The 14782-nt window shown below is 40.3% G+C and overlaps 1 protein-coding gene across 1 annotated transcript in view; it reads right to left on the bottom strand.

Annotated features, from left to right (window-relative positions):
• Window positions 1–14782, bottom strand: part of LOC148518860 (alpha-2-macroglobulin-like) — a 158927-nt gene that overhangs the window by 15240 nt on the left and 128905 nt on the right. Inside the window, exons 29-32 of the mRNA XM_088476943.1 lie at window positions 7863–8025; window positions 7327–7508; window positions 1656–1871; window positions 203–327 (exon numbers count right to left, since the gene is read on the bottom strand). Coding sequence (XP_088333069.1) covers window positions 203–327; window positions 1656–1871; window positions 7327–7508; window positions 7863–8025 — 686 coding nt within the window. The remainder of the gene's footprint in view (window positions 1–202; window positions 328–1655; window positions 1872–7326; window positions 7509–7862; window positions 8026–14782) is intronic.

Below are 14782 nucleotides of genomic sequence, written 5' to 3'. Positions count from 1 at the left end.
GAGACCAAATTCAGTAGAGGGAGGGGCGTTAACCATCTAGGCACCTCCTCACTGTTTATCATTCGCAGAAAGTTCATGTAAATTATTTATATTATTTTATGTCTGAAGTTTTTTTTCTTCAGTAATTGCCCAATACAGTATATTGAAGGAAAGTAGATGTGACAATGGGTTGGGCTGTAAAGCTTTACAATTATATTCTTACCTGACATCCACATGGACCTCAAATTGTGTTTCTACTTCATGGGTGCAGACAGTTGGATGGGTGCTTACATTGACGGCAAAGTGGTCATCCGAATGGTCAGGAAGAACGTTATAGTGCAGATGTGACTGCAGACAAATAAATATGGTGTCAGCAACAATTTGGCTTTTAAATCAGTTCACAACCAGTAATGAAAAAAATCATAATTTTTTTTAGTTCATTTTGAAAATGTACTAGTTTTTTTATTATTTTTACAGCAACTTTTGTATCTTTTTAAAATTGAGCAGATTTTTTTTGGCCTATAAATCAATGTTCCCTCTAAAAAACTAATTTGTAAGGCACATTTACACTGTGCAATATGTATCTACCATGGAAACATTTGGTTTATGTTTGTTCCTTGCAGTATTTAAACTGATCTTTTATTCGGAGCCAGTCAGTTTACAAGGTCTTTAATGATCACATGATGATTAAGGAAAGAGAGGTGCAGGCAATGTTATAACCTTTCTAAATTCTCTCTTCTCACTACATCATATGTCACGTGACTGTGGTTGCCATGGTTATCACATAACAATTACAGTATTACCCTGTAAATCATAGCTTGAAATACAACCCTAGAGAAAAATAATCATTTTCATGTGTCTTCCTACAAGTAATCATCTGTTCTTCTACTACATTATTTGAGATGATATTGTGCTTTTAAGGCAAACTATTACAGTACACAGGGGTATATTTAGGAGGGTTACAGTTGCCAAGAAATCTTCCTTGATCCAATCACGTGACACACTTGCTGCTAATAATCATCCCCACTGCACACATTAACAGCTGGCAGTGACCAATCAGGCAGCTCAGTTTTATATGGGGTAGAGCTGCATTGTAGCCATATTTGTTGTAAATTAGAACCATGATTTGTATCTGTCTAGATTCATGAGATTTTTGGAGAAACAAACCGCACATCTCTACTAATCTCTACCAATAACAAGTCTCATTCATTTTGTAATGCTTGCCAAAATTGTTCACAAATATATTTTATAACAACTATTGATTTTCACACTATTAAAAATCATGGACATTAATAAAAACTGCATTGGTTCGTTTTGAGTTAATGGTGCCCTAGAATACTGTGAATAAAATGATCCTTAAGGTAGTAGCACACTGGTGCTTCCAGAACTCAATGTATATCTTCCACAGCAACCTTAAGTTTATCTTGCCTTTATGCTGGATTCATACAGCCACAGAAATGCTGTATGTATGCTGCTCACAGTGATCCCTCTTGCAGATATACACTGAGCTTTACTAACAAATAAGAACTTGATACAGAGAAAGTTTAAGGAAAGACACATTAAATTTGTTTCTTTTTCAAAAATTGTTATGAAGATTTTTCTGTATTGCACCCTCGACAGCCCCCAATATGACCAATACAATTTAGATTGCTCTGAAAAGACAATATTCTACTTACTTGCAAATAGACACAGCCATTTCCAGTGGCAGTTACTGTATATTCACAGGGGAATTCTGGCAGGTCTACTGTTTGCAGAAGACCACTTTTGTCTTTGTTCAGAGTAATTTCTTTGTGGAACCCTGACTTTGATTCAACTGTCACTGTTGCATCTCCCTTTTTGTGGTGTGTGGCTTGGGCATACTTAGACAGAGCCTGAATAGCTACTGTAGTGTCCTGCAAAACAAAAACAATCATTTTTTTTTCAAAGCATAAGCCTATCTGAAATTAACTATGTTTTTGTTCATGTAATATTTGATAGTAACTATTTTGACCATAAAAGGAGATGCATTGGCCAGAACATAAAGAAATAATAAGGATTTTTTTCCCCAAACCTCAAGTGTGAACATTCAGGCTATGTTAAGGTGTTCTTAAGAGTTCCTATTATAGACTGGTTGGTTGGTTGTAGCTAAACCAAACATACACTATATGGACAAAAGTATTTTCCACACCTGTTAATTATTGAATTGAGGTGTTTCAATCAGACCCATTGCCACAAGTGTATAAAATAAAGCACCTAACCATGCAGTCTCCATTTGCAAACATTTGTAATACAAAATGGATCATTCGGAATTGCTCAGTGACTTCAAGAGTGGTATTGAGATAGGATGCCACCTTTGCAATAAGACAGTTCGTGAAATTTCATCCCTGCTGGATATTCCACAGTCAACTGTAAGTGATATTATCAGAAAGTGGAAGTGTTTAGGAACAACAGCAACTCTGCCACGAAGCGGAAGACCACGTATAATCACAGAGGGGGTTCAACAACTGCTAAAGCGCATGGTGCGTAAAAGTCACCAATGCTCTGCTGATTCCATAGCTGTAGAGTTCCAAATTTCCACTGGCATTAACGTAAGCACAAAAACTGTGCGGCAGGAGCTTAATGGAATGGGTTTCCATGGCCGAGCAGTTGCATGCAAGCCTCACATCACCAAGGTCAATGCCAACTATCGTATGGACGGAGTGGTGTAAAGCACAAAGACACTGGACTGTGGAGCAGTGGAACATATTCTGTGGTGTGAGGAATCACGCTTCTCTATTTGGCAATCAGATGGGTGAGTCATAGTTTGGTAGATCTTGGGAGAACGTTAGTTGTCTGACTGCATTGTGCCAATTGTGAAGTTTGGTTAGGGATAATGATACGGGCCTGTTTTTAAGGGTTTGGGCAAGGTCCCTTATCTCCAGTGAAGGGCAATCTTAATGCTTCAGCATACCAAGAAATTTTGGACAATGCTATGCTTCCAACTTTGTGGCAACAGTTTGGGGAAGGCACTTTTCTATTCCAACATGACTGTGCCCCAGTGAACAAAACAAAGACTATAAAGACATGGTTTGATGAGTTCGGTGTGGAAGAACTTGACTGGCCTGCACAGAGCCCTGACCTCAACCTCATTGAGCACCTTTGGGATGAACTGGAACAGAGATTGCGAGCCAGGCCTATTCGCCCAACATCAGCGCCTGACCTCATAAATGCTCTACAGAATGAATGTGCATAAATTCCCACAGAAACACTCCAAAATCTTGTTGAAAGCCTTCCAAGAAGAGTGAAAGCTGTTATAGCAGCAAAAAGGTGTACCAACTCCATATTAAAGTATATGTATTTAAATACAATGTCATTACAGTCCATGTTGGTGCTATGGTCTGAATAATTTTGTCCATATAGTATACGTCTCAAGCAGTTTTTAATGAATAGGGAAGACACAGAGGAACCAACAAAGCTAGAGATCCAATAGAAATCTAAGTGCAGTATAGTAACTAAACCCAGAGAAGGACAGTGTCCACACAGTAGGCTTAAGGGAGCTATACACTTGTGACTGATCATTTCAATTACCCATTCTGACGACTCCAGGGTTGAGGAATCAGGGATATTCAACATGTTAAACAATCTCAATTTTTAAAATGATCAGAATCGACAAGTCAGGATTTTTTTAGATCTTGAATACTCTCGATTCGCCAGCAGATTGCAGATCATCGATGGCCGGGATGGATCAGCAGAATGGGGAATCAGGGCTGTAGATGTATGTCCGCATTAGCCATAGATATAAGCAGGGTCAATGCAGAATGTCAAGGGAAAAATTCAACAATGGGCAGAGACTGGCAGTTACAGTAAGGGCAGGACAGAATGGACCAGATATAGATGTATTTTTGAGGATCTTGGCTGTTGGGAATGGGATAAAACTGGTATCAAATTACAAATGGTGCTCATTACTGGTTTCGACTACCAAATAGAAAAAGAGAAGGCCACAAAGGTAATGCAGAAAGAGAAGAGAAACACAAAACCAGTAGGCCTATCCATATAATGATAACAAAGGACACACGCTCCTTATTGCAATACAGTGAACAAATAAAAGTCTATTGATGGAAAAGTACCACACAGAAGTATAATATCTCCCAAAGTTCCAACTTCATAAATGTATAATCCAATAGCCATGCAGTACTCGTTATCCAAATTCTTTCTTAACCACTGTATTTACATGGAACCTCAAAAGAAACAAGAAATGTGCTTCTCATGGAATAAAATTATTTAATCACCATACACATAGACAAGATATGTGAAATAAAACATGTGAAATATGTCTATGAGTATGGTGATGAAATGATTTTATGCCATGTGAAGCACATTTCTTGTTTCTTTTTACTTTTTTAATTCATAAATGCTGCTTACTAACTTACACTTATATTTAGCTACTGTAATGGGAGTACAGAAAATGGTTGCTGAAAGCCATATTGTTGTGTGATTTTATAAATGTATAAGGCATCAGACAATGGTTAGAGATTAGAAAATGGTAAAGCATTGCATAAGGTTTTCTTGACACAAAGGTCTCTTTGGCCAGACATACTTATCCTGAGTCAATCTAAGAAAATACCATAAATGTCTCTGAGATGTCCAATATTCATATTTGAGGCAACAGTGCCCCCTACTGTCTATTCTTTCTTTTACTTTGTATATATGTGACCTTTATACTTGTTAAATGCTTATGCATGAGTTTTCTTCCTATATAAATCTGTAATGTGTCAGCATACATTCAGCCTAGAGCTTATATGATCAGCCTATGGTCAAGTCCTATGCTCGATGTACGAGATCCCAGCTTCAAGGTGTTGGAGAGTCTCCTGGGAATGAAGCCTTCTATGTTCTGAACAGATTATCCGACAAGCAAGTTAAGTGTTTATTATTACTTTACCCTCTTTTTTAAACTTTGTAATACATGTCTTTTTAAACTTATATTTGTTTGTTTGACTTGATTAACATCTTTGGGGGGTATTCAATTTGGAGCGAAAAGTCCGTGCCGGACCTTTCACTCCACATCGGTGGTTTTGACGGGGATAAAGTATCGGGCACATGCCTGCTATATCCCCGTATTCAATTAGGAATCAGCGAAAAACAGAACCCGGCGGAAAGGTAAGTATCGAAAAAATTCTGGACTTTTTGGGAAATGTTCCCCCCTTAAAGATGTCCAGACATGGGGGATCACTATGGGTACCCCCCTTTTTGCCTGCTGAAGGGAGTCAGGGTTTTTAAATAGCTGCGGAAGGTGCATAAATGCGCCTGGAAGAAGGTGATGCAGAAGAGCATTTAGCTTTTTTTGGGAGGAAAAATAACTATGGCCATCAAATTTGGGGTACATGAAAATGGGTGCAAGCATATTTTTAAGTCCCTAAAATAATTTTTTTAAATTCTTCAAAAATGCACCTGCGCTACTACCCGCAATGAAGAAAACACCTGCCGCATACATGGGGACCCCTCTGGAATTAATTTTGCTATTTTAGAAGTTTGTTCCCTATTTTTTTTTTTACCCCCAAAATTAAAGTTATTTTTTTTGGAGTGTCCCGATTTTTTATTTTAACTTTTTTTGACACAGATTATATTTAGGGGATGCTCCCTGGGTTGCAGGCTATTTTTTTTAATGCTGCACCACTAAACCCCAATTCTGCACTTTTTTTTCGCCATGTAAAACATGGTGAAAACTTATCCACGTTTTTAAACAAAGACTTTCGCGCCGGGGGAAAGTCTTTGAAATTGAATACGGGGATAATCCAAACAGGCGAAAATGATGGCTTTTCGCAGCCAAATGGAATACCCCCCTTAGTATCCAAAGAATCATATTTTGTTCCACCGGGAACAGCTACAGCGGTGGTGGAAATAAGTAGATATGGCAATTCTGGGGCATCTCAGTTTGGTGGATGTTCATAGATTATATTAGCCCTGGCTATTGATTTCTACACATTCTCTAAGGTAGTGGCAGGTAGGAAACACTGCAGTTCTTTACTTCATGGGGGACTGAACAAGCAATAAGAACCTGGAAAAGGAAAGTTTACAATTTCAAGGCATTAGGCTTAAATTTAGATTTTGATCTTGGGTAATTTTTACAATTTTAAGGTATATTACCATTAAGACTTTTACCTATAATCAATGTTATTTACCTATCATTAGATATTTAAGTAAGTATACTAAGACTGCTTGGATATGAAATAATGTTCATTTTTTTTAATTTTATCACAATTCATCTGAAGTGTCAATCACTGTCCTACAGTACTTTGAAGTGAAAGCTAAGTGAAATGCTGATCATGACTGAGTCCATTCATTGCACAGGATGAAATCCCCTACAAAGTAAGTCTCCTCATTACAATGTAATGTGTTTTATAGCAATAGGATACAGGATTCTCACATCCAGTTACTAAGATTGCCTGATTATCGCTGCTTCTCTATTCTACCAATCATAGCGTGAGTAACTAATGGTGGGTACACACTACACTATATGCTCCCTGAGCGATATCGTCTAGTGTGTCCCCGGCAGGCTGTTCTCAATGTCGTTCATGACATTGAGCACAGCCGCTGAACGATATCATTAACGATATCGTTCAGCGCCGGGCTCTCTCCCCCATTCCCCAACATGCAGCAACCTGACGAGATTGTCAGGTTGGCCTGCATGTCAGCCCGATGAACGATAATGACGAACGACCCGCGGGAATGCGCATCGTCGTTATCGTTCATCTTTTTGGGGTTAAAAATGGACGATAAAGTGGACAACTGAACGATAACGATATCGTTATCGTTCAGTCGTCCACTTTATCGCCCAGTGTATACGCACCATAAAAAGATATGTTATACAGCTAAATGTCTACTCATTACTAATTCCTGTTACTTTGCTTTTAACATTCTTTTGTTTAATAAAATGCATTAGAATTAATTAAGGGACTAAAGGTGCATACACACAGTATGATGCAGGTCAACCTGGTCGATATCGACCAGATTACCATAGGGACCTGTGATTGTTGATCGCGGGTTGCTATAGTCATTGGTGAGTTGGTGGTGTACTGGATGATCGATATCGATCATCCAGCATTCCGGGAAGGTGCAGGATGATCAGTCAGCGATATCGTTATTGCGAACCGTGTGTATGGGCCATAACACTGCTATTTATAGTATTTCTTTAACATTACATTGTAGATATAAGTTTAGACTAAGATACACCCTTCTTTAGAGTGGCACATTTGATCTCCTTTTTCACCATTTAACAAAAGCGATTGAGGCAGCACCAGAAAATCCAGTTTGAAAAATGGAGACTGATATTTGTTTGCCACAACCAGTGTAAGATAGATTTAGGCATTTATAATATCTAAGATGTGTAACCTGAGATGAGTGGAATCCTCCCCATGGTGATTGTTCTGTAATAATCCAACGGATAATATCTGCGCTCTCCTCAATTTCTCTCGGGGTTGTTGCCTTTTCAGATAGCAAAGCCAGAACAACATAGGCAGATGTCTCAACGTCTCCTTGGCGGTACGTGCTCGTTTCCCAATGCTTAGATCCTTCTATATGGAGATTCAAAATAACAATTATATATTATTTGTTCCAACACACATCTTAAAAATGAGACTATTACATTTGACTTCCGACAAGAGTTGTACCCGTGTATTTTTCCTGAAGCTGCCATAAAAAGTACTTATACTGGTATTATCAAGTCTCATTTGTGGCCACTGTTTACAGCTTTCAGTGTCTCTTCAAACTCCTTCTCCATCAACCCCTCAACACATACACACATGCAACAAGCACTCGTATGCGCGCACATACACACACACGCTTACACCTTTGTCCAAACTGAGCCACAGCCAATCAAAAATGATTTCTTGACCTTTACATCTTGAATACTTTGTTACTCCTCACACCTTTCTTTATGGCAGCCTTGTCCAAACGCTTAAGTGCCTCCTCTCTTAGTTCACTGTCTCCTGACAGAGTGGAGGCATAGGCCAGAAGAGCCAGGTTGTAGACAGATGTAACATGGGGTGCTCCATTCCTCATACACTTCAATGCATTCTCCACAATACTCCCCTAAACAGAGAACATTGACATGAGGGACAAAATGGGTAAAGGAAGGTAGAAGTGATTAAAATGTTTTCCCCACAAAGAGATGGCAGAAAGGATAACTACTTGGTTCATCAGTTTCCAATACTAACACCGTGTTTATACAGTACAGTATGTATGAATCACATATTAAACAAGATGTATTCTTATTGCTCACCATGCATCTGGGCATCTTGTGTCAGAATGGTGGCGTCTAGTTGCTCACCATGCACCATGCCGATCGCACGGCAAAACATAGTGGGTGTGCTATTGTTTTGCTAGCGACTGTGGAATTTACATACTTTAACTGCGGACGCAGCTTGGCGACCGGGTCTGAATCAGGCCCTCAGTCCCTAAACCTGTTCCTAATAACTGATTTCATGCCAGCACTCGCATTTAACCTAAAGTTTCCTCTCAAGTGTTAAACAGATGTGGATAGACCCCTGGTTTTGGTTTTGGATTTCTTTAAACATTTATAAAAACAGTGAAAATCATTTCATTTGGACCTGTTTATGTAACTTTAGTATTATCAACATCAATAACATTCATTTGCAGTAAATTTTGATCACCTCACAGCACCTGAAATCATGAGGGCGGCATTTACATGCAAGCCAATACAAACAAGACATTTTTTCCAAATTTCAAGAAGATCCAAGTCAGGAATTAATTCTTCTTGGAACCCCAAAGTGATTAAGAACTAGGAAATTCGACTCGGAACCCCTAAGTTTGGGTGTGTTCATATTTCAATAAACCGAACCCGCGCATCTCTAGTGGAAAATTACTTTGTTACTCGTAGTAAAGCCTATACAGACCAATTGCTGCACCACCCCTGTGTTCATATTACTTCCATTGCTCCTCTTGCTTCATAGTGTGAGAGTCTATAATAATTTTTAGTGTTTATTTAAAACATACTGTATGATTTATCAGAAAAAGCCATTTTCCATTACACAAATATCATGCGATCAAGCCAGCATTATACTGAACAAGCATGTTACAAGACAGCAGCAGCTGAAGGATCCCAGAATAGGATACCAAGTCTGGACACTGTGAAAAAAAAGACATACTGAAGATGCATTGATACATCCTATGTACTTGTGAAATCAATCATATGTATTCTATTCTGTCAAACCATTTTTGGCAAATGTTTGAGACAGCAGTTTTCTGAACTTATAAAAAACAGCTCAAAGAGGATGTGCCTCTGAGAGCTGAGTGGATTCATCACAAGTGTGTGTGTTGAGTTTTCATCATCTCCCCAGCCGGCTGGAAGGAAAATTAAGAACAGTAGTAGTGTTTTGCATACCATGATCCAGGTGTAGGAAGCCTCATCACCCTAACATTTTGTGGGGGCAAACGTCCGGGATCCCCAACTGCCTGTCTATACTGACGGATGTCCACTTGAAAATTTGGAACTGCAGAAGCAAAACCCTGGTGAGTATTGAAAAACAAATGCGCATTTGCGCTTTTCAATGCTCTCTTCTGCGCTTCCTGATTAGTATTGTGGGGTTCAGTATGGATGGGCTAATCGGGGATCTATGAATATATTGTATGCCAAACCTGCTCTTTTAAAGTAGAAGTGTCTTGAAGTGAGTGAAAGGAGTGTGATTGTATGTGTGCTACTGTGAGATGTATATAAAGGAACCAGATCTTTAAATAATCAAACAAAGACTGCACCTCTCACCTGCTATTAGAGGCTTGTCCTGTCGTTTGAGACGTGTGATCCCTGGGTTGAGACATTCGCTGATCTCCTTGCTCTCATAGTAGCTGTAATAAGTGACACCTAGCGCCTAAACACGGTAAAAGTGTTTAGGAGTGCAGAGAAAGGTGCCCATTGATTCGGGATAGGGTCCTGCACATTTCCTCATTGGTACCCCTAGGGGCACCTGGGGCTGAAGGGATGTACATGTTATTCATTTGTGTAGCATGCCAGAAGGATTAGAACAGTGGGTCATAATCTGTGGGAGTGTTATAGTGACATTGGGAATACTGTATTGTCTTTTTAAGGACAGGGATAACAGGTCTCCAGAGTCAAATATATGAACCACATATAACTAAAGTTTGAGGGGTGTACTTGTGTAGTGGTATTACAGAAAACCAGATCATTTATAAGTTCTGATTTAATAGCTGTAATAAATCAGAGGATCTCTGTTGTATATATTTGTCTCATAGGGTGTTAACATATTTGGCTACCAGGATAGATAAGGACTGGGCTGGACTAAAAAATTAGCTAGCCAGTAATTTGTGCAGGGATAGTTCAGTAGTAGCCTGTCTAGTTATTAGGGGGTTGCCAGCTGATAGGTATTTGAAGCTGATAAGACAGGTATTGTTGTATGGTTACCCAGTAGGAACACAGAATAAGTAGCGACTGTTCTTTTGAATAAAATAAAGATTCCTCAGGGGATTCAGGAAAGACTAGGAGCTTAAAAAACCCACAATGGGGGCTCAGGGCAGTAAAGGCATGGTAAAAGAATTACCATGTCCTCCTGTGGATCTAGTCGAATCCAGGGAGTGGAAAAGTGCACTTAAAGATATTCAAAAGATACTACAGAAAGCAGGGATACCCAGTGTGGGTTCCCTAGATCCTGTAAGATGGGAAACCTCTGCAAAAGAAAACAAGGCTTGGATAGAGTGTAAGAAAGTAGGCAAGCAAGTACAGGCTTGGTTAAAGGTAGCCAAAGAAATACATAAAGAACAGGAGGTAGCACAAGACACTGAGTTTATGGAAGATTGTGGTCCAAATATTGTGAGGCCTGTCCCAGTGATCCCTTTTGTAAATCAACAGGCATCACCAACAGCCCCTGATTTAAACCCAAAGTACCCAAGTTTGGCTCCATTTACCACACCAGTAAGGGATGGCAGGAAATGCCCAGGATGTGGTAAATTTGTACCTAATGCCAACACTAATTGTCCATTTTTTGGGAATCAAGTGCCCTGGCCAGGGGAACCCTGTGATCAACAAGGCTTAACTAGATCACCTCATTATCCATCGCCTCCACACTTATCACCCGTTACACCACCAGCTCCACCACTGCCTTATGCAGGAGGAAATTTCAGCCCCATTCCCATACAAGGGTGGGCAGGTACCTTAATGCCTTGGATGTTTAATAAAAACAGAAACAGGACACGGATGTGCAAGAAGCAAGCCACAGGCAATAATGATGAACCTTGCGGCTGTGAACACTGTGGGGGTGAACAGATGTATTTTCAGAAAGGGACAGGTCCACCCCCATACCAAAACACATCTGTATCGGCTTATCCTGTAACTACAAATGAGGTGTTTGAACCAAACCCCCAGAATGCAGCAGTTATGATAAGAGTGAGAACCCAAAATCAGTATAGACCCTGGACAGCAGCAGAGATGAATGATATTGTAAATAAAGCCCCAGACACCAGAAAGAATCCAATGGCCCTCCACAGATATGTGGAGAGATTAGTAGCTATTTGGGGAGCTACTTGGGCAGATTTGGAGGAAATATGTAGGATGACAGTGGGAGCAGGCAGCCTGACAGAAATACTAGCTCTGCCAATAGGTGAAGCAGGAGTAGTGGGAATCCCAGGTGCAGATAACAGAAAAACTCCTGAGTCAGGGACACTCTTTGTTACTGAGTTAAGAAGGTGGTGTGAGCAGCAACAGCAGTGTATGTCTGCTGTTCCTGAAGGCAGGCAGAGAATGGGACAGTCAGTAAAGGATTATTATGATCAAACACACCAGTCACACTTAGATAGGGGATTCCAAGATAATAATCCTACCCATGAGTGGTTGCTTAGAACTGCTTTTTTGGGAGGCTTACTTGAATATTTGAGGGTGGAACTATACCAAAAGAGACCAGAAGCAGGTACTATGACACTTCCAGCTGTACTGGATGTATTAAGAGCTATAGAAGCCCAGGAAGAAGAAAAGAAAAGGAAAGTAAGAGAGAGAGGTCAGGTTCCAAGAGTGACAGTTCATTTGATGCAGGATGGTCCCTATAATGAACCAAAGCCTAGACAGACCAGAGAAAATAGGAAGGTATCACATTGAAGAAGCAAAAAGGAGAGGGTTATGTTTCTTCTGTCATAAAGCAGGTCACATGAAAAGGGATTGTCAGAAATATAAGGAATGGGCAGAGAAAAGGGAGCAATTTGGAGTAAGGGTTCAAATAGTGCACAGCCCATAGGAAATAGGCTGTCCAGTGTCAGGTCCCCCACAATCCATTATTAATACCTCAGGTCCCAAGGGAATAATACAATTGACACTACCTGGGGGGGAACAAATTGACTGTATAATAGACACTGGTGCAAACCGTACCGTTTTAAGGGCAGATGTTCCCAAGAAATATGTAACAAATCAGACAATTCCTGGAACAGGACTAACAGGACATACTGTATCCTTACATGTTAGTAAGCCCATAAAAGTTGCAGTGGGGTCAGCAGAAATTAAAGTCCCTGTAGAATTCCTGACCTCCACATCCTGTCCAGTTAATTTATTAGGAGCAGATGTCCTTAATGAATTACAAGCTACCATTGAATACAGGGATGGTAATGTAATACTGAAAGGAAGTACAGGGCAGGATCTTCAATGTCAGCTAGCAGCAGCAATATATTTGCTGCAACACCAGACACAGATAGAAGTAATGATCCCTGACTGGCTTTCAGGAGTTCCTGAAAAATTATGGTCTAAGGGTAAAACAGATGTGGGATTACTGGATGTACAACCAGTTACACTAACCTTAAAACCAGGTGTAGTGCCAGTAAAGATTAAACAATACCCACTGACCAGAGATCAGGAAAAGGCCATACAGCAGTAGATTGCTGCATATCAGAAAACAGGGGTTATAAGAGAATGCAGGTCCCCATGGAGCACCCCTTTATTTCCAGTGAAAAAGAAGGTGGGGTAGATGGTAAACAGGAATACCGGATGGTGCATGATCTAAGAGAGGTAAACAAACGGTTGGTGGTGGATGTACCTATAGTGCCTAATCCACACACCTTGCTAAACCAAATAACAGCAACTCATTTCACAGTAATAGACGTAGCTAATGCATTTTTTTCTGTACCTCTTACATCAGAGTGTCAGCTCTACTTAGCTTTTACAAGTATGGGTAAACAGTATTGCTGGACAAGATTACCCCAAAGAGGGGCAACCTCTCCATTTGCATTTACAGAGGCTATGTCCATCATACTGCAAGGGTGGAGACCACAGTTTGAGACCACCCAGTTGTTGCAGTATGTGGATGATTTGCTCCTATGTGCAGATACAGCGGGACAGTGTCAAAGTGAAACTAAATCATTACTTATTTTTCTGTGTGAACAAAATTGCAGAGTGTCAAAAGAAAAATTGCAAACGGCTCAAACACAGGTTACCTTTTTAGGACATTATATTTCTCAAGGTACAAGACATTTGACACAAGATAGGATATCAGCTATACAGAAAGTGCCAGAGCCCACTACCACCAGGCAACTCAGGGCATTTCTAGGATTAACAGGGTATTGCAGGGAATGGATTGCCAACGCATCCCTCATAATGCAGCCCCTCTATGATGCATTGACAGATACAAAAGACAAAACAGTAACGTTAACATCAGAACAGAAGAAAGCTTTTATGCAGATAAAAACTGCAGTTACCCAAGCACCAGCACTAGGATTACCCAGATATGACAGGCCTTTTATGTTATTCTGTCATGAAACACAAGGACATGCTCAAGGGGTATTAGTGCAGGAACATGGTGGTAAACAAAGGCCCCTGGCATATTATTCATTGCAGCTTGATAGTGTAATCAAAGGAGCACCCTCTTGTATAAAGGCAGTAGCAGCTGCAGCTATGCTTAAAGACAAGGCAGCAGATTTAGTGCTGGACCACTCATTGATAATACAGGTTCCCCACTCAGTAACAGAAATACTTAACCAGGCCAGAACTAAGCATCTTTCTGCAGCCAGGTTAACCAAGTATGAGGTAGCCCTACTAAGCCCTACCAATGTGACAATTAAGAGGTGCACAGAGTTGAATCCTGCTACATTGCTTCCAACACATAATTCAAAAGAGGGGAATAGTGAGGGAGGCATACATACACCTGTTGATAACATATCAGGTAATGGCAATAAGGAACACAACAGTGAGGATGATGAGGGGGATAATGTACTGCAAATACAGTCACATAAAAATATAAATCAAAATTTTTCTGACCATGATTGTCTTGAACTTATGAAAATGGAAATGAAGGAACTAGAGAATGTAACAGATGTTCCCATATCTAATCCAGACTGGGAATTGTTTGTAGATGGCTCTAGATATTATCATGAAGGGTCCCCAAGAACAGGGTATGCAGTCACCACCTTAGATGAGGTATTGATTCAGCAACCACTCCCACCTTCCTGCTCAGCACAGGAAGCAGAGTTGAGGGCACTCACTGAGGCATGTATAATGGCTGAAAATCAGACAGCAAACATTTACACTGACTTCAGGTATGCCTGGGGTGTGGCCCATGATTTTGGACCTATTTGGAAGAGTAGGGATTTTATGGGCTCGGCTGGTAAAACCATTAAGCATGCTGAGCTCATTAGATCGTTATTTGCAGCCTTACAGCTTCCAAGTAGAGTAGCCATTTTAAAGGTGCAAGCACACATCAAGGAGATAACAGCTGAGGCCAAGGGGAATGCCAAAGCAGATGCTACGGCTAAGCAAGCTACCCTGTTACCTATCCCAGACCTCTATGGTATAGAAACAAACACAAAGAAAGACCCCTTGGACATACAGGCTTTACACCAGCTT

This window comes from Taudactylus pleione, unplaced genomic scaffold (genome assembly GCF_031769625.1).
Source record: "Taudactylus pleione unplaced genomic scaffold, aTauple2 ptg000198l, whole genome shotgun sequence".
In the NCBI taxonomy this organism is placed as follows: Eukaryota; Metazoa; Chordata; class Amphibia; order Anura; family Myobatrachidae; genus Taudactylus; species Taudactylus pleione.
Note: the sequence above shows the minus strand (reverse complement) of the source record. Positions and strands in the feature narration are given on the sequence as shown.